We start from the raw sequence: 21026 nt of genomic DNA, 5'->3' as shown, positions 1-21026 counted from the left end.
GACATGCACGCAGACAATGGCGTCGGTGTGAGGAAGCGAGGTGAAGGCGTGTTGTTGTAGTTGATGGTGGTGTAAAAATGAAAGAAAACCCTCACTATCATAATAACGCACAGCACATGTACATTTATTTCCCCATTAGACACGGTGCGGAGACCCTAACTAAAAACACATTCTTACCGATATCATTGTTCTGTAGGACCTGAATGTGGAGTGCTCATGGCTTCCAGATTCGCAACATTATTGCTGTCTGTTAGCAAACAATACCCAACAGTGATTGGAAACCATTACAAATCTCAGCAGGGGCTTGGTGATACCATACAATCTTGACTGTGCTCCAGGAGATATTCAAGGCCTTTGAAATATTTTTATACCCATCCCCTGATCTGTGCCTTTCCACAACTTTATCCCGGAGGTCTTTTGAAAGCTCCTTGATGCTCATGGTTGAGCATTTGCTGTGAAATGCATGACCCAGCACTGGAAATCCACAGGAACGGCAGATTTTTTTTTTCTGAAATCATCATAATCACTGCAATTTGAACAGGTGGACGTCAATGAACCTGGTGTGTGATTTTGAAGGTGATTGATCACACCTGAGCTCGTTTGCAATAGCCTTTATAAGTGGGGGTGGACACTAATCCCACCAAGATATTATCGTTTTGTATTTTAAATTAATTTTCTGAAATTTGTATAATCTGTTTTTCACTTGGAAGTTGTGGGTTGTAAAAAGTCTGATTTAATGACCTTTCATTCCAGATTATATGGCATCAAAAGGTGAAAATTTTGAAACGGGGTGTAGACTTTCTACAGACACTGTACTCTGACTCGTTCTCCATCCCTCGTGAACATGACATCTTCCAAGCCACTGCAAAGTGCCTTCTTTGTCTCTCCCCAACTTTTTCCAGATATTTTTACAATTTCTGCTCTTTTGTCGTTCTCCCAGTTGTCGGTGTATAATTGTTGATGAATCTTTTAGTATTTTTCATTTCTTTTCCTTGCAATCAATGCCGCTGGATTTGTTGTTATTTACAATCCCACGTGTGGCATCTTCTACTCGCACCTGTTACTGGAATTTTTTTCCTTTGATGTATTCTCTGATGTCGAGATGCAGATGATGGATGTTTAAATGCTTTGTCACACACAGAACAATTGTAAGGTTTCTCTCCAGTGTGCATTATTTGATGTGCTGATCGAGTTGATGGACGAATGAAGGCCTTGTTGCACACAGAACACTTGTAAGATTTCTCTCCAGTGTGTATTCTTTGATGTGCTGACAGAGTTGAGAGTTTGATGAAGGCGTTGTTGCACACAGAACACTTGTAGGGTTTATCTCCGGTATGTATTCTTTTATGTCGAGATACAGATGATGAATGAGTAAAGGCCTTGTGACACACAGAACAGTTGTAGAGTTTCTCTCCGGTGTGTATTCTTTGATGTGTCCATACAGATGATGAATGAGTAAAGGCCTTGTGACACACAGAACACTTGTGGGGTTTCTCTCCAGTGTGTATTCTTTGATGTGTCGATGCAGTTGATGAACGAGTAAATGTCTTGCTACACACAGAGCACTTATAGGGTTTTTCTCCAGTGTGTATTCTTTGATGTTTATGAAAGTTAGAGAAATGATTGAATGCTTTGTTGCACACAGAACAATTGTAAGGTTTCTCTCCGTTGTGTATTCTTTGATGTGTCGATGCAGATGATGAATGAGTGAAGGTCTTGTTGCAAACAGAACAATTGTAGGGTTTCTCTCCGGTGTGCAATATCTGGTGCTCATGTAAGTGTGATGACTGCTTAAACGCTTTGTTGCAAACAGAACAATTGTAGGGTTTCTCCCCCGAATGTGTTTTTTGATGACGATATAAACTTGATGAAGAACAAAAGGCTTTCCTGCATTGTGAACACTTGTAAGGTTTCTCTCCGGTGTGTATTCTTTGATGTACAGATGCAGATGATGAATGAGTGAAGGTCTTGTTGCAAACAGAACAATTGTAGGGTTTCTCTCCGGTGTGCAATATCTGGTGCTCATGCAAGTGTGATGACAGCTTAAACGCTTTGTTGCAAACAGAACAATTGTAGGGTTTCTCCCCCGAATGTGTTTTTTGATGACGATATAAACTTGATGAAGAACAAAAGGCCTTCTGGCATTGTGAACACTTGTAGGGTTTCTCACCGGTGTGTATTCTTTGATGTGTCAACAGATATGAATAAGAAGCAAATCCCTTCTGACACACAGTGCACCTGTATGACGTCTCACCTGTGCACATTTCAACACATCCTTTTAAACTAGATGAGGAGGTGAAGTCTTTGTTGGTAACAGCAAAATTGTTTGTCTTCTCACTTCTTTGGCTCTCCTGTTCCAAGACATTGATCCACCTGTCGCAGTTGTTGTTGTTGTTTGTAGACACATCCCGAAACTTGTGAACATCTTGACAAAAACTCTTTGACAGGTGATGACCGAAAGAAACTTCTCTGTCCAATGAGGAGGAACAGTTGACACGTGAAGACGTTTCAAATTTTTTCTCTGCAAATTAAGAATGGAGCAAAAATATCAATAAATCACTTTCACAAGTTGAGCAGCACTCGTAGAGCACATAGTCTCACCTTGTACGTTCATTCTGAACAAAATTACCATTATTAACTGAATTCCCCACGAGTATGGCCACTACTGTCATGGCCCACATGCTCGTATCATCCATGCACCCTATTATATCACATTGTTTCTTAAAATGGGTTATGAACGTCAAAAATGTAATTATTCACTCACGTCTGGTCATAGATCAGAAAAATGAAGTTTCAGATATTTTAGATAAGGATTCAACCAATCATGGCTGGAAGAAGACTTCACTGATGATGTCATCATTATCACCCTCAACACCCCATGGGGAGTTGATCACATCTGCAAAGTTTCAATTATTTTCGTTGAGTGGTTTCAGAGAAAATGATATTCAAAAGTTCTCTTCAATTTAATATGGCTGCCATACCATGTGACAAATGACGACAATGTTAACAATAAACATTCTCCATCGGGAGTTCCTCCTTTGTTTAAAATTTGCATTGATCGGACAAGCGGAAACAGTGAAAAGTTTTTAAAGTGAAAATATGAAGACGTGGACAGATAGACAGACAGACACAAATGCACACAGACACACCGAACACATTGGACAACGACAACATTTCAGGAAAGGAAAGAGAAACCCAAAACTGAAAAATAGTATTCAAAAAATAAAAAACACAAAATTGGCGATAAAGACCTCAAAGTGCTTCGGTGTTGAAAACAAACTCAATCTGGAAATGATAGCAAGAAAGATAAATAAATAAATTTTAAAAACCACCGTATGAGGAAGCAAACAACAGGAGAAAACAAAATCACATGTTTGAGAGTAACCCAAAGAGATTCTTCCACGAATAAGGGAAACAAAAGCAGAATGTGTCAACTCCCCCTGAAAAATAAAAGATGGGGAAACATTCTGGAAAGGAATTCTTGGAGATCGAAATGAATGTAACAAGGAAGCAGAATGGATCGTGGATTTGGAAAAGAAGAAGCACCATGGAGGTGGAGGAAATATCCCCAGTGATTATTGATGAAGAAATAAATAATTAAAAACAACTTCAAAAAAGGCCACCCAACTTTAAAATCCAGGCCAAGATGGAATTCCAAACTTCTGGCTGAAACAACTTGATGGTCTCCACAATCAGGACACCAGGACATTCAAACAACTGATCCAAGAGGAAAAGGAAGTGCATGAGTGGTTCGGAGAAGGAAACACATTTCTCATCTAAAAATCTGAAGGAACCCAACTTCCTCACAAATACCGGCTAATAACATGTCTTCAAACAACATACAAACTTCTAACAGGAATCATGACAGAAATGATGTTCCATCACCAAACCCAACAAGGAGGTTTAGAGGTAGAACAAAAGGGCCACCACCCACTACTGAACAAGGCCGAACTTGAAAATTTTAAAATGACAAGAACCAAATTGTCCACCACCTGGATGTACTACTATAAGCAAGCTTTTACAGTGTTCCACATTCATGGATGATAAAATGCATGCAAATATACAAAATCAATCCCCAAGTAATCAAACTGATTGAGAAAGCAATGGAACTCTGGATTACCAAGTTGAGAGTACAGCACTCGGAATGAAATATCGAAATACCAGATGTGAAGATATGGCATGGGATCTTCCAGGGAGGCAGTCTTTACCCCCCTCTTCTTTTTTTGTCTTGCTCTGGACCCACTGAGTAACCTCATCAACAATCATGGACATGGATACACCCTAACAACCAACAGAAGAACATCCAAAGAAATAGGAAAGGTGACACACCGACGATACATGGATGATTTAACGCTCTTCCTGACTCAGCTGTTTTAGCTGTTGAAGGTCTGGTTGGGTCACAATAACACCAACCAAGGAATGAACTGGCCAGAGCAGATTATAAATCTTTCCCTCACCTTTTCAATGTGGGCTGACTTTCCGACCTCCGGACCAAGGAGCCATGTGTGATCCATCCCAGCACCCAAAGGGCTGTAGTCTTGACGCCATCCTGTCTCGAGGATGATCAAAACATCGATGGATGATCTCACCCCCTCTGAAAACTCCTATCAACCTTTAGTTCATAAATATTCCTTCTCCCTTCAAAATAAAGCTGACCTCCAGATGGCTGCTGCATCAAAGCTGCGACTGATTCTTCCCTGAACCCTCACCATGTCAGCATGTTTGAAGGGAAAACAGACCTCATCTCACTGAAAACTACAAAATAATTCAAAGTTTCTATGAACTGCAGAGTCGGGGAAAGAGTGTGTTACTTGTGTTGCTCCGATTTTCTGTATCGATGTTTGTGTTTGTTTTTCCTGTTATAATTGACGAAAGTGTACAGGAGGAATTGAGAATTTCTTCGACACACGCTTCGAACAAGATCATACTGGATACAGAAATACTGTATACTGTACAGAGAAGTCCCCAAACCCCCCCCCAAATTTACCCAAAAACCAACAACTTTTCCAATCATTAATTTCTATTTTTTTTTGAGGCACTCGTGGGAGACCTTGAACACAGAGAAGACCTGAAAACTGGAGATGGCGTAAGAAAAGGATGGTGCGGAATAAGGGGAAAAGCACATTCATCTGGAAAGGAAGAGATCGGTTTGTGGAGGGCTTATATTTTGGAGAGGGCTTGGGGAGGAAAGTAAGGCTTGGAGAGGGGAGAAAAGATCGTGAGTATGGATTGGGGCGGGGGAATAGCCATTTTGTTGACGTAAGAGTCAGACTGAAGTCTGAGGAAGTTGGTTCCACAGGCTGGAGAAAGGAGTAACAAATGAGTGGAGGTGAGCAAAGAACCTGGATTTTGAGAGTTTCAACTGAAGTTGGTAACTGGAAAACCGAGAAAACCTTTTGGAGCAAAATTCGGGAATGGGTGTACAGAGTAAAGCAGAGGGGTGTCGGACCAGAAATGAATCTGGAGAAGACAGCGAGACCAGAGGTGTGAGTGAAAGAGAACGATGGAAAGCTTCATCGCTGGAGATTCCAATGATTGTGACGGATTTGATTTTTATGGCATCAAGAAGTGCAATGAAAGGCAAAGGAGCCAAAATTGAATGAATCACTTCTACTTTCACATTCTGACGTCATTGTGTAAAATCATTCATAAAATTACATTAAATAACGTTATGACAGAGAAGTTCATTCGATGCGGAACATCTCATCATGCTGGAAAAGAAAATCGAAGAACAAACTACCAAATCAAGTTGAGAAGTTCAAACACCAAAGAAGCACCAAAAATTGAGAATCCCATGGAAAATCCTGAACACTATTTCCATGACTACTGCTACATCTACTCCGACCACAACGAGTCCGCACGCCCAGCTCAGGGGCGCAATGATACTTTTTTGGATTGATCCTTTTACATGTCATTCCCTTGGGACAGGGGGATCCTGAGGTGAGGGTAGATATTTTGGAATTTTTTGCCCATGGCACCGAAGATTGTTCGCAAAATCCCGAAGACCCACATTATATTCACTCCCGATTGGAATGTAGTGAAACTCCCGAATTTCCACGAAAAACGTTTTTATGAAGTCAACAAGACAATAAAACATCAAATGGAAATCTCCATCTGAATTTGGATCAACAATTATGCCGTGAAGTGATGATGTAATCATGACAAAGGTGACCCCTCAAGGCATTTCTTTTCGATGTTTTGTTGTTCCTTTTTCAGGATTTCAATCCCGTCCATATCCTTGTTCTGCTATTTTCTCTTCTCATAAATTGCTTTAGATAATTGTTGACCCTTCAACGAATCACTAGTTTTTATATTGTCACATAATCCCTCCCATTGCTATGATTATCACTGGTGCAATGTCGACGCTCTTCAACTTCCAAGTTCCTTTTTCAGATCCTGGTATCACATTTGGTTCGTGCATGCAAGAGTTCTCTGTGACTGAGATATTGAAGTTTTTGCAGATGTGTCGGTGGAATGTTCTCGATACCGAGCTGTGCCTTTGTGTGCACAGGTGTTCTGACATGAGGTTTTTACATCTCAAGAGAAGGTGATGGTGTTTTCTATTTCTACCTTACAGAACCTGCACCTGTCCTGATTGACTCCATCGAGCCATCTTCTTAAAGTGTTCTTGGTGTTGGGTATTTACAGTGCCTGCAGAAAGTCTACACACCCTTTCAAATTTTTCACCTTTTGTTGCCTTCCAGCCTGGAATTAAATTACATTAAATCAGATTTTTTTTCCCCCTTTATTTACACATCGCAATCCACAACTTCCAAATGAAAAACAAATTCAACAAATTTCAGAACATTAATTAAAAGTACAAAACTAGAATATCTTGGTTGGATAAGTGTCCACCCCGCTGAGTTAATACTTGGTAGAACACCTTTGACAGCAATTACAACTGTGACTCTGTTGGGATTGGTCTCCAACAACTTTGCACACCTTGATTGGGAAATATTTGCCCATTCTTCCACACAAAACTGTTCACGTTCAGACAAGCTGCGTGGGGAGCGGTCAAAGGGCGGAGGAGCACATTGTGAGCCAACGGCCATCTATATCTTGTGCCCAACTGTGTCTGCGGACATCCTCCTGCAGTTGGGTTACTTCTTATGAGGAGGTTGGTGGCAGGATTTGCACTAAGGCCACCGTAAAACCCTTCATTCCTCAAAACACCAAAACGCTAAGGAATCTGAAAACCCACTCCGTGGAAGTACCTCCTGTCTCTGTTATCAACTGAGCTCAAGCGTTTGGACATCGGTATTGCAGCTCTCTCTGAGGTTCGGAGACCGGATTGCGGCGAGATCATGGCGGGTGGATACACCTCCTATTGGTCTGGTCGCTCTGATGGTTACCATGCCCAAAGAGTTGTTGTAGCTTTGTCCAAAAACCTGACTCCAATGATAATTTAGGTAACACCGGTCAAGGAGCGAATTTTTAGATGAAGGATTCGTCACTCCTTAGGTGTCATTTCCCTGGTCTCTGTTTATGCTCCGACTGAGGCGAGTGATCAAACCGTGAAGGATGCATTCTTTGCCAGGCTCTAGTCTGTGGTTAATCAGTGCCCCAGACGAGATACACTTCTAGTCTTGGGGGATTTCAATGCATAGACTGGAACTGATTGGAATGGTTATGAGACGTGTGTTGGTCCCCATGGATCAGGAACTGTGAACCTGAATAGCATTAAGTTTCTTGACTTTGCAAGAAGACATGGACTTAGTGTAGCTGGTTCATGGTTTTAGGGCCCACAGGCTCATCGCTGGACTTGGTATTCCAACGCTGGTGGTGTGGCAAAGGAGATTGACCATGTCCTAATTGACGGTCGTTGGAGGATGATCCAGAACTGCAGGGTCCACTGGAGTGCTCAGTTCCACAATACTGACCACCGGCTTGTTGTAGCAACTCTGAAGTTGCACCTCAAATCCAGGAGAATGGTACCATCCTAGCCGAGGCTGAATGTTGGCAAGCTCAAAGATGAGAGGGTAGCTGAGGAGTTTGTGAACAGGCTGAGAGGAGATTTGGGGGGTCTGGGTGCTTTGGGGGGTCCTGAAGAGTTGTGGAGTGCCTTCAAGCCCACCGTCCTTGTTGTTGCCGGTGTATGTTTTGGAACTCACCGTCGGGCAAAGAAGAATTTTGTCTCTTAAGGGACACTGGATACCATTTACCAGAGTTGCAGAGCCAGGCTGAATGGCAGAGCTGAGCTGTTCAGGGAGCTCAGGCATAAATTGTACGTGCACTGAGGGTGGACAAGGAGGCCTTTGTGCGAGGAATCTGAGAGGGGGTGGAGCATCATCTGTGGTCAAGTGATTCGCCTCCTGCTCACATGGGAATTCGCGCATTGCGTTCATCCAAGCCCATCCCTCGGTGTTCTGCAGTTGGAGCATTGGGTGGTAGGCTCATGACAGAGGAGTCCGAAGTGAAGGTCTGCTGGGCCGGTTACTTTGAGCGGTTGTACCAGGCTGATCCACCAGCTGTCGAGTTGGACGTCAGGGGTGTCACAATAACTGTTGCTGACCCTCCAATCAACTGTGGTCCACCTTCGCTTGTGGAAACAGGCTGCGGTGAACAGGTTGAAATGGGGTAAAGCTCCAGGGATCTTTGGCATCCGTGCTGAACTTCTCAAGGCTGGTGGAAATGCTGCACTCGTGTCGTTGCATGCAGTTCTGTGCTCTGCCTGGAACACAGGCATCATTCAAACTGACTGGAAGAGGGGCATTGTTGTCCCTCTCTGGAAAGGGAAGGGTGATCGCCAAGACTGTAACAACTACCGAGGGGTGACGCTACTCTCAGGGCCGGGCAAGGTCTTTGCTCGGATAATTCTTGAAAGGGTTCGCCACCATCTGCTTGAGCACCAGCGTCCAGAGCAGTCAGGCTTTACACCAAAGAGGTCAACGATTGACTGTATCCTTGCTCTTCGGCTCCTCACCGAATGCAGACGAGAGTTTCGGCAGGGGCGACTTGCAGCTTATGTTGATCTCTGCAAAGCGTTTGATTCAGTGAATCGGGATGCCACCTGGAGGATTCTTAGTCTTCGTGGGGTACCACCAAAACTGATCGATCTGATGTCTGAACTCTACTCTGGTACTGAGAGTGCAGTGAGCTGTGGTGGTGCCATCTCTGACTTATTTCCAGTTGTTACTGGAGTTCGTCAGGGGTGTGTACTGGCCCCCACACTTTTTAGGACTGGTATGGACTGGATTTTAGGGAGGATGTCGGAGAGATCAAGCTGCGGTGCATCGTTTGTGAATGGCAAGATCTCTGATCTTGATTTTGCAGACGATGCAGTCATCTTTGTGGAGACTTTAGATATCCTTTTGAGGGCCCTCGAGGTGATGAATGAGGAGTCGGAGCCACTGGGATTACAGGTTTCCTGGGTCAAAACTAAGATCCAGGATTTCAATGACATTTTGGATGCTGCTGTACTGTCTGTGCCTGTTTGTGGTGAGGATGTTGAGGTCGTGGAGAGATTCACTTCCCTCGGCAGTGATGTTCATGTCTCTGCTGGCTGTGAGTCAGAGGTCAGTAGAGTCATGGATTCACTGGATAATGGGGTGTGGCGCTGCCGGTACCTGTGCTGGAGGACGAAAGTCCAAGTCGTCAGGTCCTTGGTGCTTCCAGTCTTGCTCTCTGGATTTGAGACTTGGACTCTGACCAAGGATCTGAGACGGAGACTTAATTCCTTTGGTACCAGGTCTCTTCCGAGAATCCTTGGCTATCTCTGGTCGGACTTTGTGTCCAAGGAGCGGTTTCTGAGAGACTCAAATGAGAATTGTTACCTGCATAGTCCTTGAGCGTCAGCTGCGGCTGTATGGACATGTGGCCCGTTTTCCTGACGCTGATCCTGCTCACCAGATTCTCTCAGTGAGGGAGTCTCGTGAGTGGAGGAGGCCAATGGACCGATCACGTGCCTTGTGGTTGCAGCAGGTTGATCGGCATCTCAAGATGGGGAGGGGTGAGGCATCTGCCTGGGGGATGGCCAGACTCAGGCCCCTGGAGTACCGGCGGAAAGTGGACGCAGCGACGCGCTTCTCTGGCACATGACCATAACTGACCCTGACCTGACATGAGCATTGATGGACAGCAATACTCAAGTCATGCCACAGATTTTCGATTGAATTTAGGTCGGGGCTCTGACTGAGCGACTCAAGGATATCGTTTTGTTCCTCCGCCACTCCAGTGTGGCTTTGGTTGTGTGCTTCGGGTCGTTATCATGCTGTAAGGTGAACTTCTGTCCCAATTTCAGTTCTCTTGCTGAGGGCAGCAGGTTTTCCTCTCGGATTTTTCTGTTTTGCTCCATCTATTTCCATTCTATCCTGACAACTCACACCCTTACTATGTCTCTCCGAAAGGACCGCCTGCAACCCCCCTCCAACACCCAGCTACTTTCTCAACATTCCTTTTTAAGAAGTCCTTTCATTCAAGCTTCTGGGTCTCACTATCTGCCATGAGCTTTACGACGAAAGCCAAATCTCCAAGCTGGCCTCCAAAGTCAATCGCCAACCTGGCATCCTCCATTGTGCTAAGTCCTTCCTTGGCACACCTGAGATTCTAACCATTAACAAAGCTTTCATCCGCAGTCTGATGGATTACTGCTCCCTGCTCTGGGGTTGTGCTTATGCCTCACACCAAGCTCGACTTCACGCTGTGGAAACCAAGACTTTTAGTCTCATTGGTATTTCCCGCGATGAAGCTGAGACTTTGCGTCTCTCACTCTCTCACCGCAGGCAGATAGGTGGTCTTTCTGTCTTCAACCATCTCCCCACCCCCCCCCCCGGCCTTGCGCTCTATTGCGCTCCCCCCACCCCCTTGCTCTGTCTGTGATCTGTCCCCCCTATATTTCCTCAGGGTACTCAAGGTCTGACAAAAACCCCCTTCTGGTGAAACTGCCAATATCAAGAATCACTGCTCACCTTCACTCTTTCATTCCTCATTTTTCCTGCCTCTGGAACAAACTCATCTGCCCTCTTCAATCCCAGTCCTCCTTCCAGGTCTTCAAACAAGCTGTTCACCACCATCTCTTATCTTCCGCCATCCAAAATCTTGATATTTCCTGCCCACGTTGACCCCCCCCCATACCCACCTCCTTCAAATTCCCTGGATTCCTTCCTGAAAGTCCCGGTTGTACCCTCTTGTTTACCCCATCCCATGCCTCTCTCTTCCACATGTATCCTCTTGTCTTTCTTCCGTGCTATTTTGTGCTTCTCTCTCCCTCCCTTCTTGTCTCCTGCCTTGTGATATGATATGTTTCTGTGTATTAGCTCTTACACAAGCCGAGACTTGGAATGCAAAAACTATCAAAAGTGCCCCAGTCCCTGATTATGAGAAACATCCCCATCACATGATGCTGCCACCACCAGCCTTCACAGGAGGTATGATGTCCTTTGGTTGATGTGCTTTGTTGGGAATGCACCAAATGTTGCGTTTTTCCATAAGTTCAATCAGGCCACAAAACTTTTTTCCGCATGGCTTTGGAATCTCTCGAGTGTTTTTTGTGGACCTCAAACGGGACTCAAGATGGCCTTTTTGGCCGCTCCTCACGTAGCGAACGTGGCTCTAAGAGAGGTCCGCGTTGTTGTTGTTGTTGTTCTTCTTCTGGTGAAGAAAAAGCCTTTAGGACGCGGCTCTTTATATACAGGATCCGGATCTCCTTAAATACTGTTACGTCTGAGTGGGGGGGGGGGGTATGCATTCAAAGGGTAATTAGGATGTTTAATTCGGTATGCCATGCTGTTCGAGTGACCAGGATCTCGATGTAATAAGTAGCAATTCAGTGGTGATAAGTTGTCTCGTAAATGTCCATTTCTTCAAGGGGGAAATGATAATTGTCACGTAATTAGATAGGGAGACGGGTTAGGGTAAGTGTGTCTGCGTAAACCCTTTTAGTATTCCCTGGAGGCTTGCCGTGATGTCACAGGACAGTGCTGCGGATGGCTCCGCCCCGTGATCACGATTGGCGGAAGGCGACAGCGGAGGGCCAATAAAACGGCTCGATTGGGAGTGACGAGGACTCGAGGATAAAAAGGTTCTGTTCGGGGAAAAGGGGTGGAAGATAAAGATCGATAAAGAAAAACCGTTTTGGTGGAGGCTGTTGGGCTCAGAGCGTGCTCTATTGTTGCGCTGGTTCGTTCCTGGATTGATCGTGTCTTGTGGCCTCGCTGTGCCTCGTGCCTCACCTCGGTTTGCTCTGGGGTTCTGCTGGCTCGGAGTACGGGGTCGAACGGCGGGCGGACTTGCCTCCCTCTCCTGCTCGCAACTTGGCGCCAGAACTGGCTCCCTGGCGGCTGTGAGCGAACTTGGGCCGACACCAGGAGGTCGACAGCACCACGGTGTCTCCTGCCCTTGACGAGCGCAACGCCAGCTCGTCCGATGCCAATCCAGGGACTGTTGCGTCTACACCACGGGCCAGATCTTTGGGTTATAAAAAATAAACCGCCTCCATCGTTTCGGCTCATTCTACGTTAGCGGGACTGTTCAAGTCCCGTGGACATCACAATACTAAACACCTGTACACATTCTCGCATTGAGGGTGCCTTTTGAGAGCGTCTCTCATGAACTTTTAAATATATTCGGACATTTGCTTTAAAGTTTCAAAAAGGTCACGTTACTATTTAAAGATTATTCCATTTAATGTGTTGTAATTTCGTAAATACACTATTTTCTCGTCATGAACGACGATCGTCCATGACGGGTCTCGCTATTGGCTCCATCAAGGCACTGACGAAATATCGGAAGTTGTTGTTTTTTTCTTCTTCTTCTTCTTCTTCTTCTGGTGAAGACAAAACTTTTAGGACGCGGCTCTTGGACACATTTGTCCTTGTTTGTGTAATGGCTTCCTTTTTGCCACTGGACCGTGCAACCCAGACTTGTGGAGTGCTTGGGATATTGTTGTCACATGGATACCAGTGATCAGTCCTTGCCATGAAGGCCTGAAGCTCTTTCAAAGTTACCGTTGGCCTCTTGGTGGCTCTGATCAGTCTCCTTGCTTGGTCATCCAGTTTGGAGTGACAGCCTGATATCAGCAGGGTCTTCGTGGTACCATACGCGTTCCATTTCTTCATGATTGTCTTGACTGTGTTCCAAGGGATATTCAAGGCCTTTGAAATATTTTATGCCCATCCCCTGATCTGTGCCTTTCTACAACTTCATCCCAGAGGTATTTTGAAAACTCCTCGGTGCTCATAATTGAGCATTTGTTGTAAAATTCACTACCCAGCAGTGGAAACCCACAAAGACGGCTGATGTTATTCTGAAATGATAAGAATCACTACAATTTAAACAGGTGGAGGTCAATTAAACTAGTGTGTGATTTTGAAGGTGATTGATCACACCTGAGCTCGTTTGCAATAGCCTTTATAAGTGGGGGTGGACACCAATACCACCAAGATATTGTTACGGCTGTGGAAATTTGCAGAGCACCATATAGGTCCTAAGATCAGTTATGCCCATAAGTCTGTGTTCAGATAGATTTCCCCACCGTTGTCTAATGGGGTTTATTCGTGTGATCAGGGCTGTGATCTTTGAGTAAGCCGTTTTTCTTTTACTATTGTTATTTTTGACCAACCGCTTCACAACCACCACCTCCACCACCAACATCGCTCTCATCAACCACTTCACAACAACTACCACCACCACCAACACCTTCTCCACCACCACCTTCACACAACCACCTTTACCACAAGCGCCCAACCACACCACCCTCACGACCACCACAAACGCCAGCATCAACCAGCTCCACAACAACCACAACCACCTTCCCCATAACCACATTTCAACGACACCACTACCACACCACCAACCTCTCCACATCGAATAACGTCTCTGCCATGGATACTCATCAAGAAAGGAAACAAAGGCAACGGTAGGAAAACCCGTTGCCACCATGGAGTGCGGGCAGAACCACAGCTCCGAAGAGAGAAGTTCCGATAACGCCTGGGATTTCCCCTCCCCCTTTCCCTGCTTTCCCTGAGGGGGGAGGGGCAGATCGAGCCAGGGTTCAAAGGTGATGTAAAGGAGGGGCCTCATTTTGGGCGGACAATGACCCTGGCGACACCTCCCCTTGGGGGCAACAGCAATAAAACTTCCAGAATTCTTTCCCCACGCGCTGCGAAGGGAGGGGCGAAGGGCCGTGGAGATAAAAAGTCGCGCTAAAGAGAGGGTGGCAGTCGTCTCTGGGTTGTCGAGTTGGCTCTGCATGGAGAGAGGGTCGTCTGCGCTGGAGGTTGTGGAGGTGTGTGGAAAGGAGAAGAGCGTAGAGCAGCGGAGCCTAGGCGCGTGGCCTGCCGAGCCGTGCCTTACCACGTGGGTAGTGGAGACAGGTCGGCCCAGCAAGGTGAAGGTAGCCAGCCCGGTCTCGCGTAGCCTCTGCGGTCTACACGGCTCCGTGTTTTAAGACCCCAAGGGGTCCAGTCTGCCGCTTGTCTGTCCTGGGGTTTTCCCTTGCTTTTCTTTTGAATGAACGTTGTGGCGCCATGTCCGTAAGTAGAACTGTTAAGTGTGTACAGAGTAAATAGATGGTTGTAGCTCTTTGTCTTGCTCGTGTTTTGTCCCTACCCCCATTGATTGCATACCTGCATGATTGCAACACTGTTTGCGTGTGCTGTGTGAAATAAATGTGCTTGTTTAAATGTAACCCGTTTGTTACGTCCTCTTCCCTTAATTGAGCTGCCATCTTGCACTCGGAATATAGTTGGTTTTTAAAAAGCCGGTAAAGCGATTGGGTTCAACGGGGCTCGCGATAACACCCCGCTCAGTTATCCCAAAATGGAGCGAGCTGCATTAAGCAGCTCGTGTCCCAGCGGCCCCGTTGAGGTACAATCTCTCGGTAATCTATCCGCGTGATTAATTAGGAAAATCGACAATTGACCCTGTAGCGCGGGTAGAGTACGGACAAGGTTGTGGTGTGGTTAAAAACACACCCGTGGCTGGTTTTCGGCGTTGATCCAGAAAGCCGCTACTGGATTGTCCGTTCGGTGGGCGAGACGGCCGCCATTGGCTAAATGCGGTCGTTCACACGCCGGCAGGTGAGAATCTGAAACAATATTCTAGTTCTGTGTTTTTAATTAATTTTTTGAAAGTTGTATAATTAATTTTTCACTTGGAAGTTGTGGGTTACGATGTGTAAATAAAGGTGTAAAAAGTCTGATTTAATAATAATTTATAATTTCAGGCAACAAGGCATCAAAAGGTTAAAATTTTGAAAGGGGGTGTAGACGTTCTGTAGACACTGCACTCTGACTCGTTCTCCATCCCAGTTAACATGACATCTTCCAAGCCACTGCAAAGTACCTTCTTTGTCTCTCCCCAACTCTTTTCAGATCTTTTTACAATCAGCCTGCTCTTTTGTCGTTCTCCCAGTTGTTGGTATATATTTGTTGATGTATCTTTTTGTATTTTTCATTGCTCTTCTTTGCAATCGATGGCGCTGGATTCGTTGTTATTTCCATCCCATGTGTGGCATCTTATCCTCGCACCTGTCACTGGAATTTTTTTGCTCTGATGTATTCTTTGATGTCGAGATGCAGATGATGGATTATTAAACGCTTTGTTGCACACAGAACAGTTGAAGGGTTTTTCTCCGGTGTGTATTCTTTGATGTTTATGAAAGTTAGATAAATCATTGAACGCTTTGTTACACACAGTACAATTGTAAGGTTTATCTCCGTTGTGTATTCTTTGATGTGTCGATGCAGATGATGAATGAGTGAAGGCCTTGTGACATACAGAACAATTGTAGGGTTTCTCTCCGGTGTGTATTCTTTGATGTCTCAATAAAGTTGATTGATGATAAAAAACCTTGTTACACACAGAACAATTGAAGAGTTTCTCTCTCGTGTGTATTCTTTGATGTCTCGATAAAGTTGATTGATGATAAAAATCCTTGTTACACACAGAACAATTGAAGGGTTTCTTTGCGATGTGCATTCTTTGATGTTGATAAAAGTTAGATAAATGATTGAACGCTTTGTTACACACAGAACACTTGTAAGGTTTCTCTTCGGTGTGTATTCTTTGATGTATTGATGCAGTTGATGATTGATTAAACGCTTTGTTACACACAGAACACTTGTAAGGTTTCTCTCCGGTGTGCATTCTTTGATGTTGATATAAGTTAGATAAATGATTAAACACTTTGTTGCACACAGAACACTTGTAAGGTTTCTCTCCGGTGTGTGTTCTTTGATGTATTGATGCAGTTGATGAATGAGTAAAGGCCTTGTTACACACAGAACAATTGTAAGGTTTATCTCCGTTGTGTATTCTTTGATGTCTCAATAAAGTTGATTGATGATAAAAAACCTTGTTACACACAGAACAATTGAAGAGTTTCTCTCTCGTGTGTATTCTTTGATGTCTCGATAAAGTTGATTGATGATAAAAATCCTTGTTACACACAGAACAATTGAAGGGTTTCTTTGCGATGTGCATTCTTTGATGTTGATAAAAGTTAGATAAATGATTGAACGCTTTGTTACACACAGAACACTTGTAAGGTTTCTCTTCGGTGTGTATTCTTTGATGTATTGATGCAGTTGATGATTGATTAAACGCTTTGTTACACACAGAACACTTGTAAGGTTTCTCTCCGGTGTGTGTTCTTTGATGTATTGATGCAGTTGATGAATGAGTAAAGGCCTTGTTACACACAGAACAATTGTATGGTTTCTTCCCCGAATGTATTTTTTGATGATGACATAAATTTGATGAAGAACAAAAAGCCTTCCGGCATTGTGAACACTTGTAAAATTTCTCACTGGTGTGCAATGTTTGATGTGTCAAAAGACATGAAGATGAAGCAAATCCCTTCTGACACACAGTACACCTGTATGACGTCTCACCTGTGCATATTTCAACACATCCTTTTAAACATGAGGAGGTGAAGTCTTTGTTGGTAACAGATAAATTGTTTGTCTTCTCACTTCTTTGGCTCTCCTGTTGCAAGACATTGATGCACCTGTCGCAGTTGTTGTTGTTGTTTGTAGACACACCCCTAAACTTGTCAACATCCTGACAAAAAATCTCTGTCAGGTGATGATCGAAAGGAACTTCTGTGTCCACCGATGAGGAACAGTTGACACGCGACGATGTTTCAATTTTTTTCTCTGTAAATTAAGAATGGAGCAAAAACATCAATAACTTCCTTTTACGACTTGAACAGTACTCGTGGAGTACAAAGTCTCACCCTGCATGTTCATTCTGAACGAAATTACCATGATTAACTGATCACCCCACTATTATGGCCACTACTATCATGGCCCACATGCTCATGTCATCCATGCACCCTATTATATGACATTGTTTCTTGGAATGGGTTATGAACGTCAAAAATGGAATTATTCACTCACGTCTGGTCATAGATCAGATAAATGAAGTTTCAGATTTTTCAGAGAAGGATTTAAATTCAACCAATCATGGCTGGAAGAAGAGTTCACTGATGACGTCATCATTATCACCGGATATACCCCATGGGGAGTTGATAACATATGCAAAGTTTCAATTATTTTCGTTGAGTGGTTTCAGGGAAAATGATATTCAGATTTTCCCCTTTAATTTAATATGGTTGCCATACCATGTGACATATGACGACAATGTTAACAATAAAAACATTCTCCATCGGGAGTTCCTCCTATGTTTAAAATTTTGCATCGATCGGACAAGCGGAAACACCGAAAACAATTAACATGAAAATATGAAGACGTGGACACATAGACAGACAGACACGAACGCACACAGACAAACCGAACACATTGCACAAATACAACAGTTCAGGAAAGGAAAGAGAAACCCAAAACGAAAAAAGAGAATTAAAAATGTAAAAATCAAACAAAATTGGAGACAAAGACCTTGAGTGCTTGGAAGTTGAAAACAAACTCAATATGAAAATGATAGCGAGAAAGATTTAAAAAAAAATAATAAAAAACCAACGGTCTTGCCAAAAGGTGACCACGTGTGACTTCTTTAAGGTAACACTGAGGTGAACAGAGCTGCTATCCACCAGGAGCGACTCCTTGAGGAATATCTGCCTCCGAGAGATTCCGATGAGAATCGTTCTACAGAGTTACCATGAAAAATATGTGTTTGCCTCATAACGTCACCAAATGACGTCATAATGTCTCAAGCTTGACATATCTAGAAAGCACTCATCGAGGTGTTCAATTTGAGGTATTACACGATATGGTTCCTAAAACTTGAAAATTTGTCCTTGGGGTCAAATATGTTTGACCTTAGGCGCTAACCATGAAGGTCAAGGCCAATCGCCACCAAAAACTAATCATCTGAGCGTCAGACCATATACTACATTCCCATAAAGTTTGGAGACGATCCGATTAAAATTACTCAAAAAATAAGGGTTTCGTCGACTCCCCTGATTTGCGACAAAGTGACCTTGACCTTCAACATTTTGTGCACTGAAAGGGACCTCTCTAGGCCTCTGATATGCGAAGTTACAAAAATTTCCAATGATAACTGTGCTCTGCAGAATTTTTTATACATGATTAGACAAAAAAAAAAAAAACATACAAGCTGACTAACATATCTTGCCACCAAAACTTCATGTTTTGAGCGCCAGACCATGAACTATATTCCCATGAAGTTTGAAGACGATCCGATCAACAATTACTGCAAAAAATTTAAATTTCGTAGACTCACGGTGAATTTGCGCCAAAGTGACCTTGACCTTTGACCTTGACCTTCAAAATTTTGTGCACTGAAAGGGACCTCTATAGGCCTCTGATATGCGAAGTTACAAAAAAAAAAAAAAAAACGAACAAAAAAAACTCTGCAGAATTCTTTATACTTGATTACAGACAAAAAATAAAAATAAAAACATACAAGCTGACTAACATATCTTGCAAAAACTTCGTTTTGGCAAGATAAAAAACAATGAAGAACTCGAGTTACAACGCTGCCTGTCAACAACGAACGGAACAGGAAGATTATCACTTCCTGCTCAGAAAATCAACTTCCGACATCACACAGAAAACGATCATCACACAGAAAACAATCTCTGCCCACAATCCACCCGACAATCTCCGCCCACAATCCACCCGGCAATCTCCGCCCACAATCCACCCGGCAATCTCCGCCCACAACCCACCCGGAAATCTCCGCCCAGAATCCACCCGGCAATCTCTGCCCACAATCCACCCGGAAATCTCCGCCCAGAATCCACCCGGCAATCTCCCCCCACAATCCACCCGGCAATCTCCGCCCACAATCCACCCGGCAATCTCCGCCCACAACCCACCCGGAAATCTCCGCCCAGAATCCACCCGGCAATCTCCGCCCAGAATCCACCCGGCAATCTCCCCCCACAATCCACCCGGCAATCTCCGCCCACAACCCACCCGGAAATCTCCGCCCAGAATCCACCCGGCAATCTACCCCCACAATCCACCCGGCAATCTCCGCCCACAATCCACCCGGCAATCTCCGCCCACAATCCACCCGGCAATTTCCGCCCACAATCCACCCGGCAATCTCTGCCCACAATCCACCTGGCAATCTCTCCCCACAATCCACCCGGCAATCTCCGCCCACAATCCACCCGGCAATCTCCGCCCACAATCCACCCGGCAATCTCTCCCCACAATCCACCCGGCAATCTCCGCCCACAATCCACCCGGCAATCTCCGCCCACAATCCACCCGGCAATCTCCGCCCACAATCCACCCGGCAATCTCCGCCCACAATCCACCCGGCAATCTCCGCCCACAATCCACCCGGCAATCTCCGCCCACAATCCACCCGGCAATCTCCGCCCACAATCCACCCGGCAATCTCCACCCAAAATCCACCCGGCTATCTCCGCCCACAATCCACCCGGCAATCTCCGCCCACAATCCACCCGGCAATCTCCGCCCACAATCCACCCGACAATCTCTGCCCACAATCCACCCGACAATCTCCGCCCACAATCCACCCGGCAATCTCCGCTCACAATCCACCCGGCAATCTCTGCCCACAATCCACCCGGCAATCTCCGCTCACAATCCACCCGGCAATCTCTGCCCACAATCCACCCGGCAATCTCCGCCCACAACCCACCCGGCAATCTCCGCCCACAATCCACCCGGCAATCTCCGGCCACATCACACCCAACAATAAGTGTGACAGAAGACACAGGACAGAATAGCCAATTATATAACAGCGCGATGTCGCCGCGGTGTAATAAATAAGTTACAGCACAGTATGAGGAGGCAAACAACAGGAGAAAACAAAACCACATGTTTGAGAGTAACCTGAAGAGATTCTTCCACGAATTGGGGAAACAAAAACAGAATGTCAACCCCCCCCTGAAAAAGAAAAGATGGAGAAATATTCTGGAAAGGAATTATTGGAGATCGAAAGGAACACAACAAGGAGGCAGAATGTATCATGGACTTGGAAAAGAAGAAGCACCATGTGGGTTGAGGAAATGTCCCCAGTGATTATTGATGAAGAAATAAATAATTTAAATAACTTCAAAAAATGCCACCAAACTTTAAAATCCAGGACCTGATGGAATTCCAAACTTCTGGCTGAAACAACTTGATGGTCTCCACAATCAGGACACCAGGACTTTCAAACAACTGATCCAAGAGGAAAAGGAAGTGCATGAGTGGTTCGGAGATGGAAACATATTTCTCACCTAAAAATCTGAAAAAACCCAACTTCCTCACAAATACCAGCCAATAACATGTCAAATAACAACATACAAGCTTCCAACAGGAATCATGACAGAAATGATGTTCCATCACCGAACCCAACAAGGAGGTTGAGACGTAGAAAAAAAGGGCCACCACCTACGACTGAACAAGGTTGAACTTGAAAATTTCAAAGTGCGAAGAACCAAATTGTCCACCATCTGGATGGACTATAAGGAAGCTTTTGACAGTGTTCCACATTCATGGATGATAAAATGCATGCAAATAGGCAAAATCAATCCCCAAGTCATCAAACTGATTGAGAAAGCAATGTAACTCTGGAATACCACGTTGATAGGACAGCACTCAGAAGGAAATATCGAAATACCAGATGTGAATATATGGCAT

At 44.6% G+C, this 21026-nt stretch overlaps 2 protein-coding genes across 7 annotated transcripts in view; both read right to left on the bottom strand.

The window, feature by feature from the left end:
- The window catches only part of LOC147006562 (uncharacterized), a 5994-nt gene extending 1490 nt beyond the window's left edge, over positions 1-4504 (bottom strand). The window contains exons 1-2 of the mRNA XM_085868566.1: positions 2765-4504; positions 1-2521 (exon numbers count right to left, since the gene is read on the bottom strand). The exon at positions 1-2521 is cut by the window's left edge and continues 1490 nt beyond it. Coding sequence (XP_085724692.1) covers positions 1020-2521; positions 2765-2774 — 1512 coding nt within the window. The 5' untranslated portion in view covers positions 2775-4504 and the 3' untranslated portion in view covers positions 1-1019. The remainder of the gene's footprint in view (positions 2522-2764) is intronic.
- The window catches only part of LOC147006561 (uncharacterized), a 79394-nt gene that overhangs the window by 20796 nt on the left and 37572 nt on the right, over positions 1-21026 (bottom strand). For 3 of the 6 annotated variants that reach the window (XM_085868562.1, XM_085868560.1, XM_085868563.1), the window contains one exon: positions 11777-17096. The exons of 2 other annotated variants lie outside the window; for them this stretch is intronic. In XM_085868562.1, the coding sequence (XP_085724688.1) occupies positions 15391-17096 (1706 nt within the window). In that variant the 3' untranslated portion in view covers positions 11777-15390. Of the gene's footprint in view, positions 1-11776; positions 17097-21026 lie in introns of those variants that run through there. One more of the 6 variants, XM_085868561.1, reaches the window with a different exon arrangement.

The sequence above is a fragment of the Eptatretus burgeri genome, unplaced genomic scaffold, assembly GCF_056783735.1.
Source record: "Eptatretus burgeri isolate ZD-2024b unplaced genomic scaffold, Ebu_testis_v1 Ebu_testis_scaffold_3165, whole genome shotgun sequence".
NCBI lineage: Eukaryota > Metazoa > Chordata > Myxini > Myxiniformes > Myxinidae > Eptatretus > Eptatretus burgeri.
The sequence above is the reverse complement of the archived record's forward strand: the minus strand, read 5'-3'. Positions and strand labels throughout refer to the sequence as shown.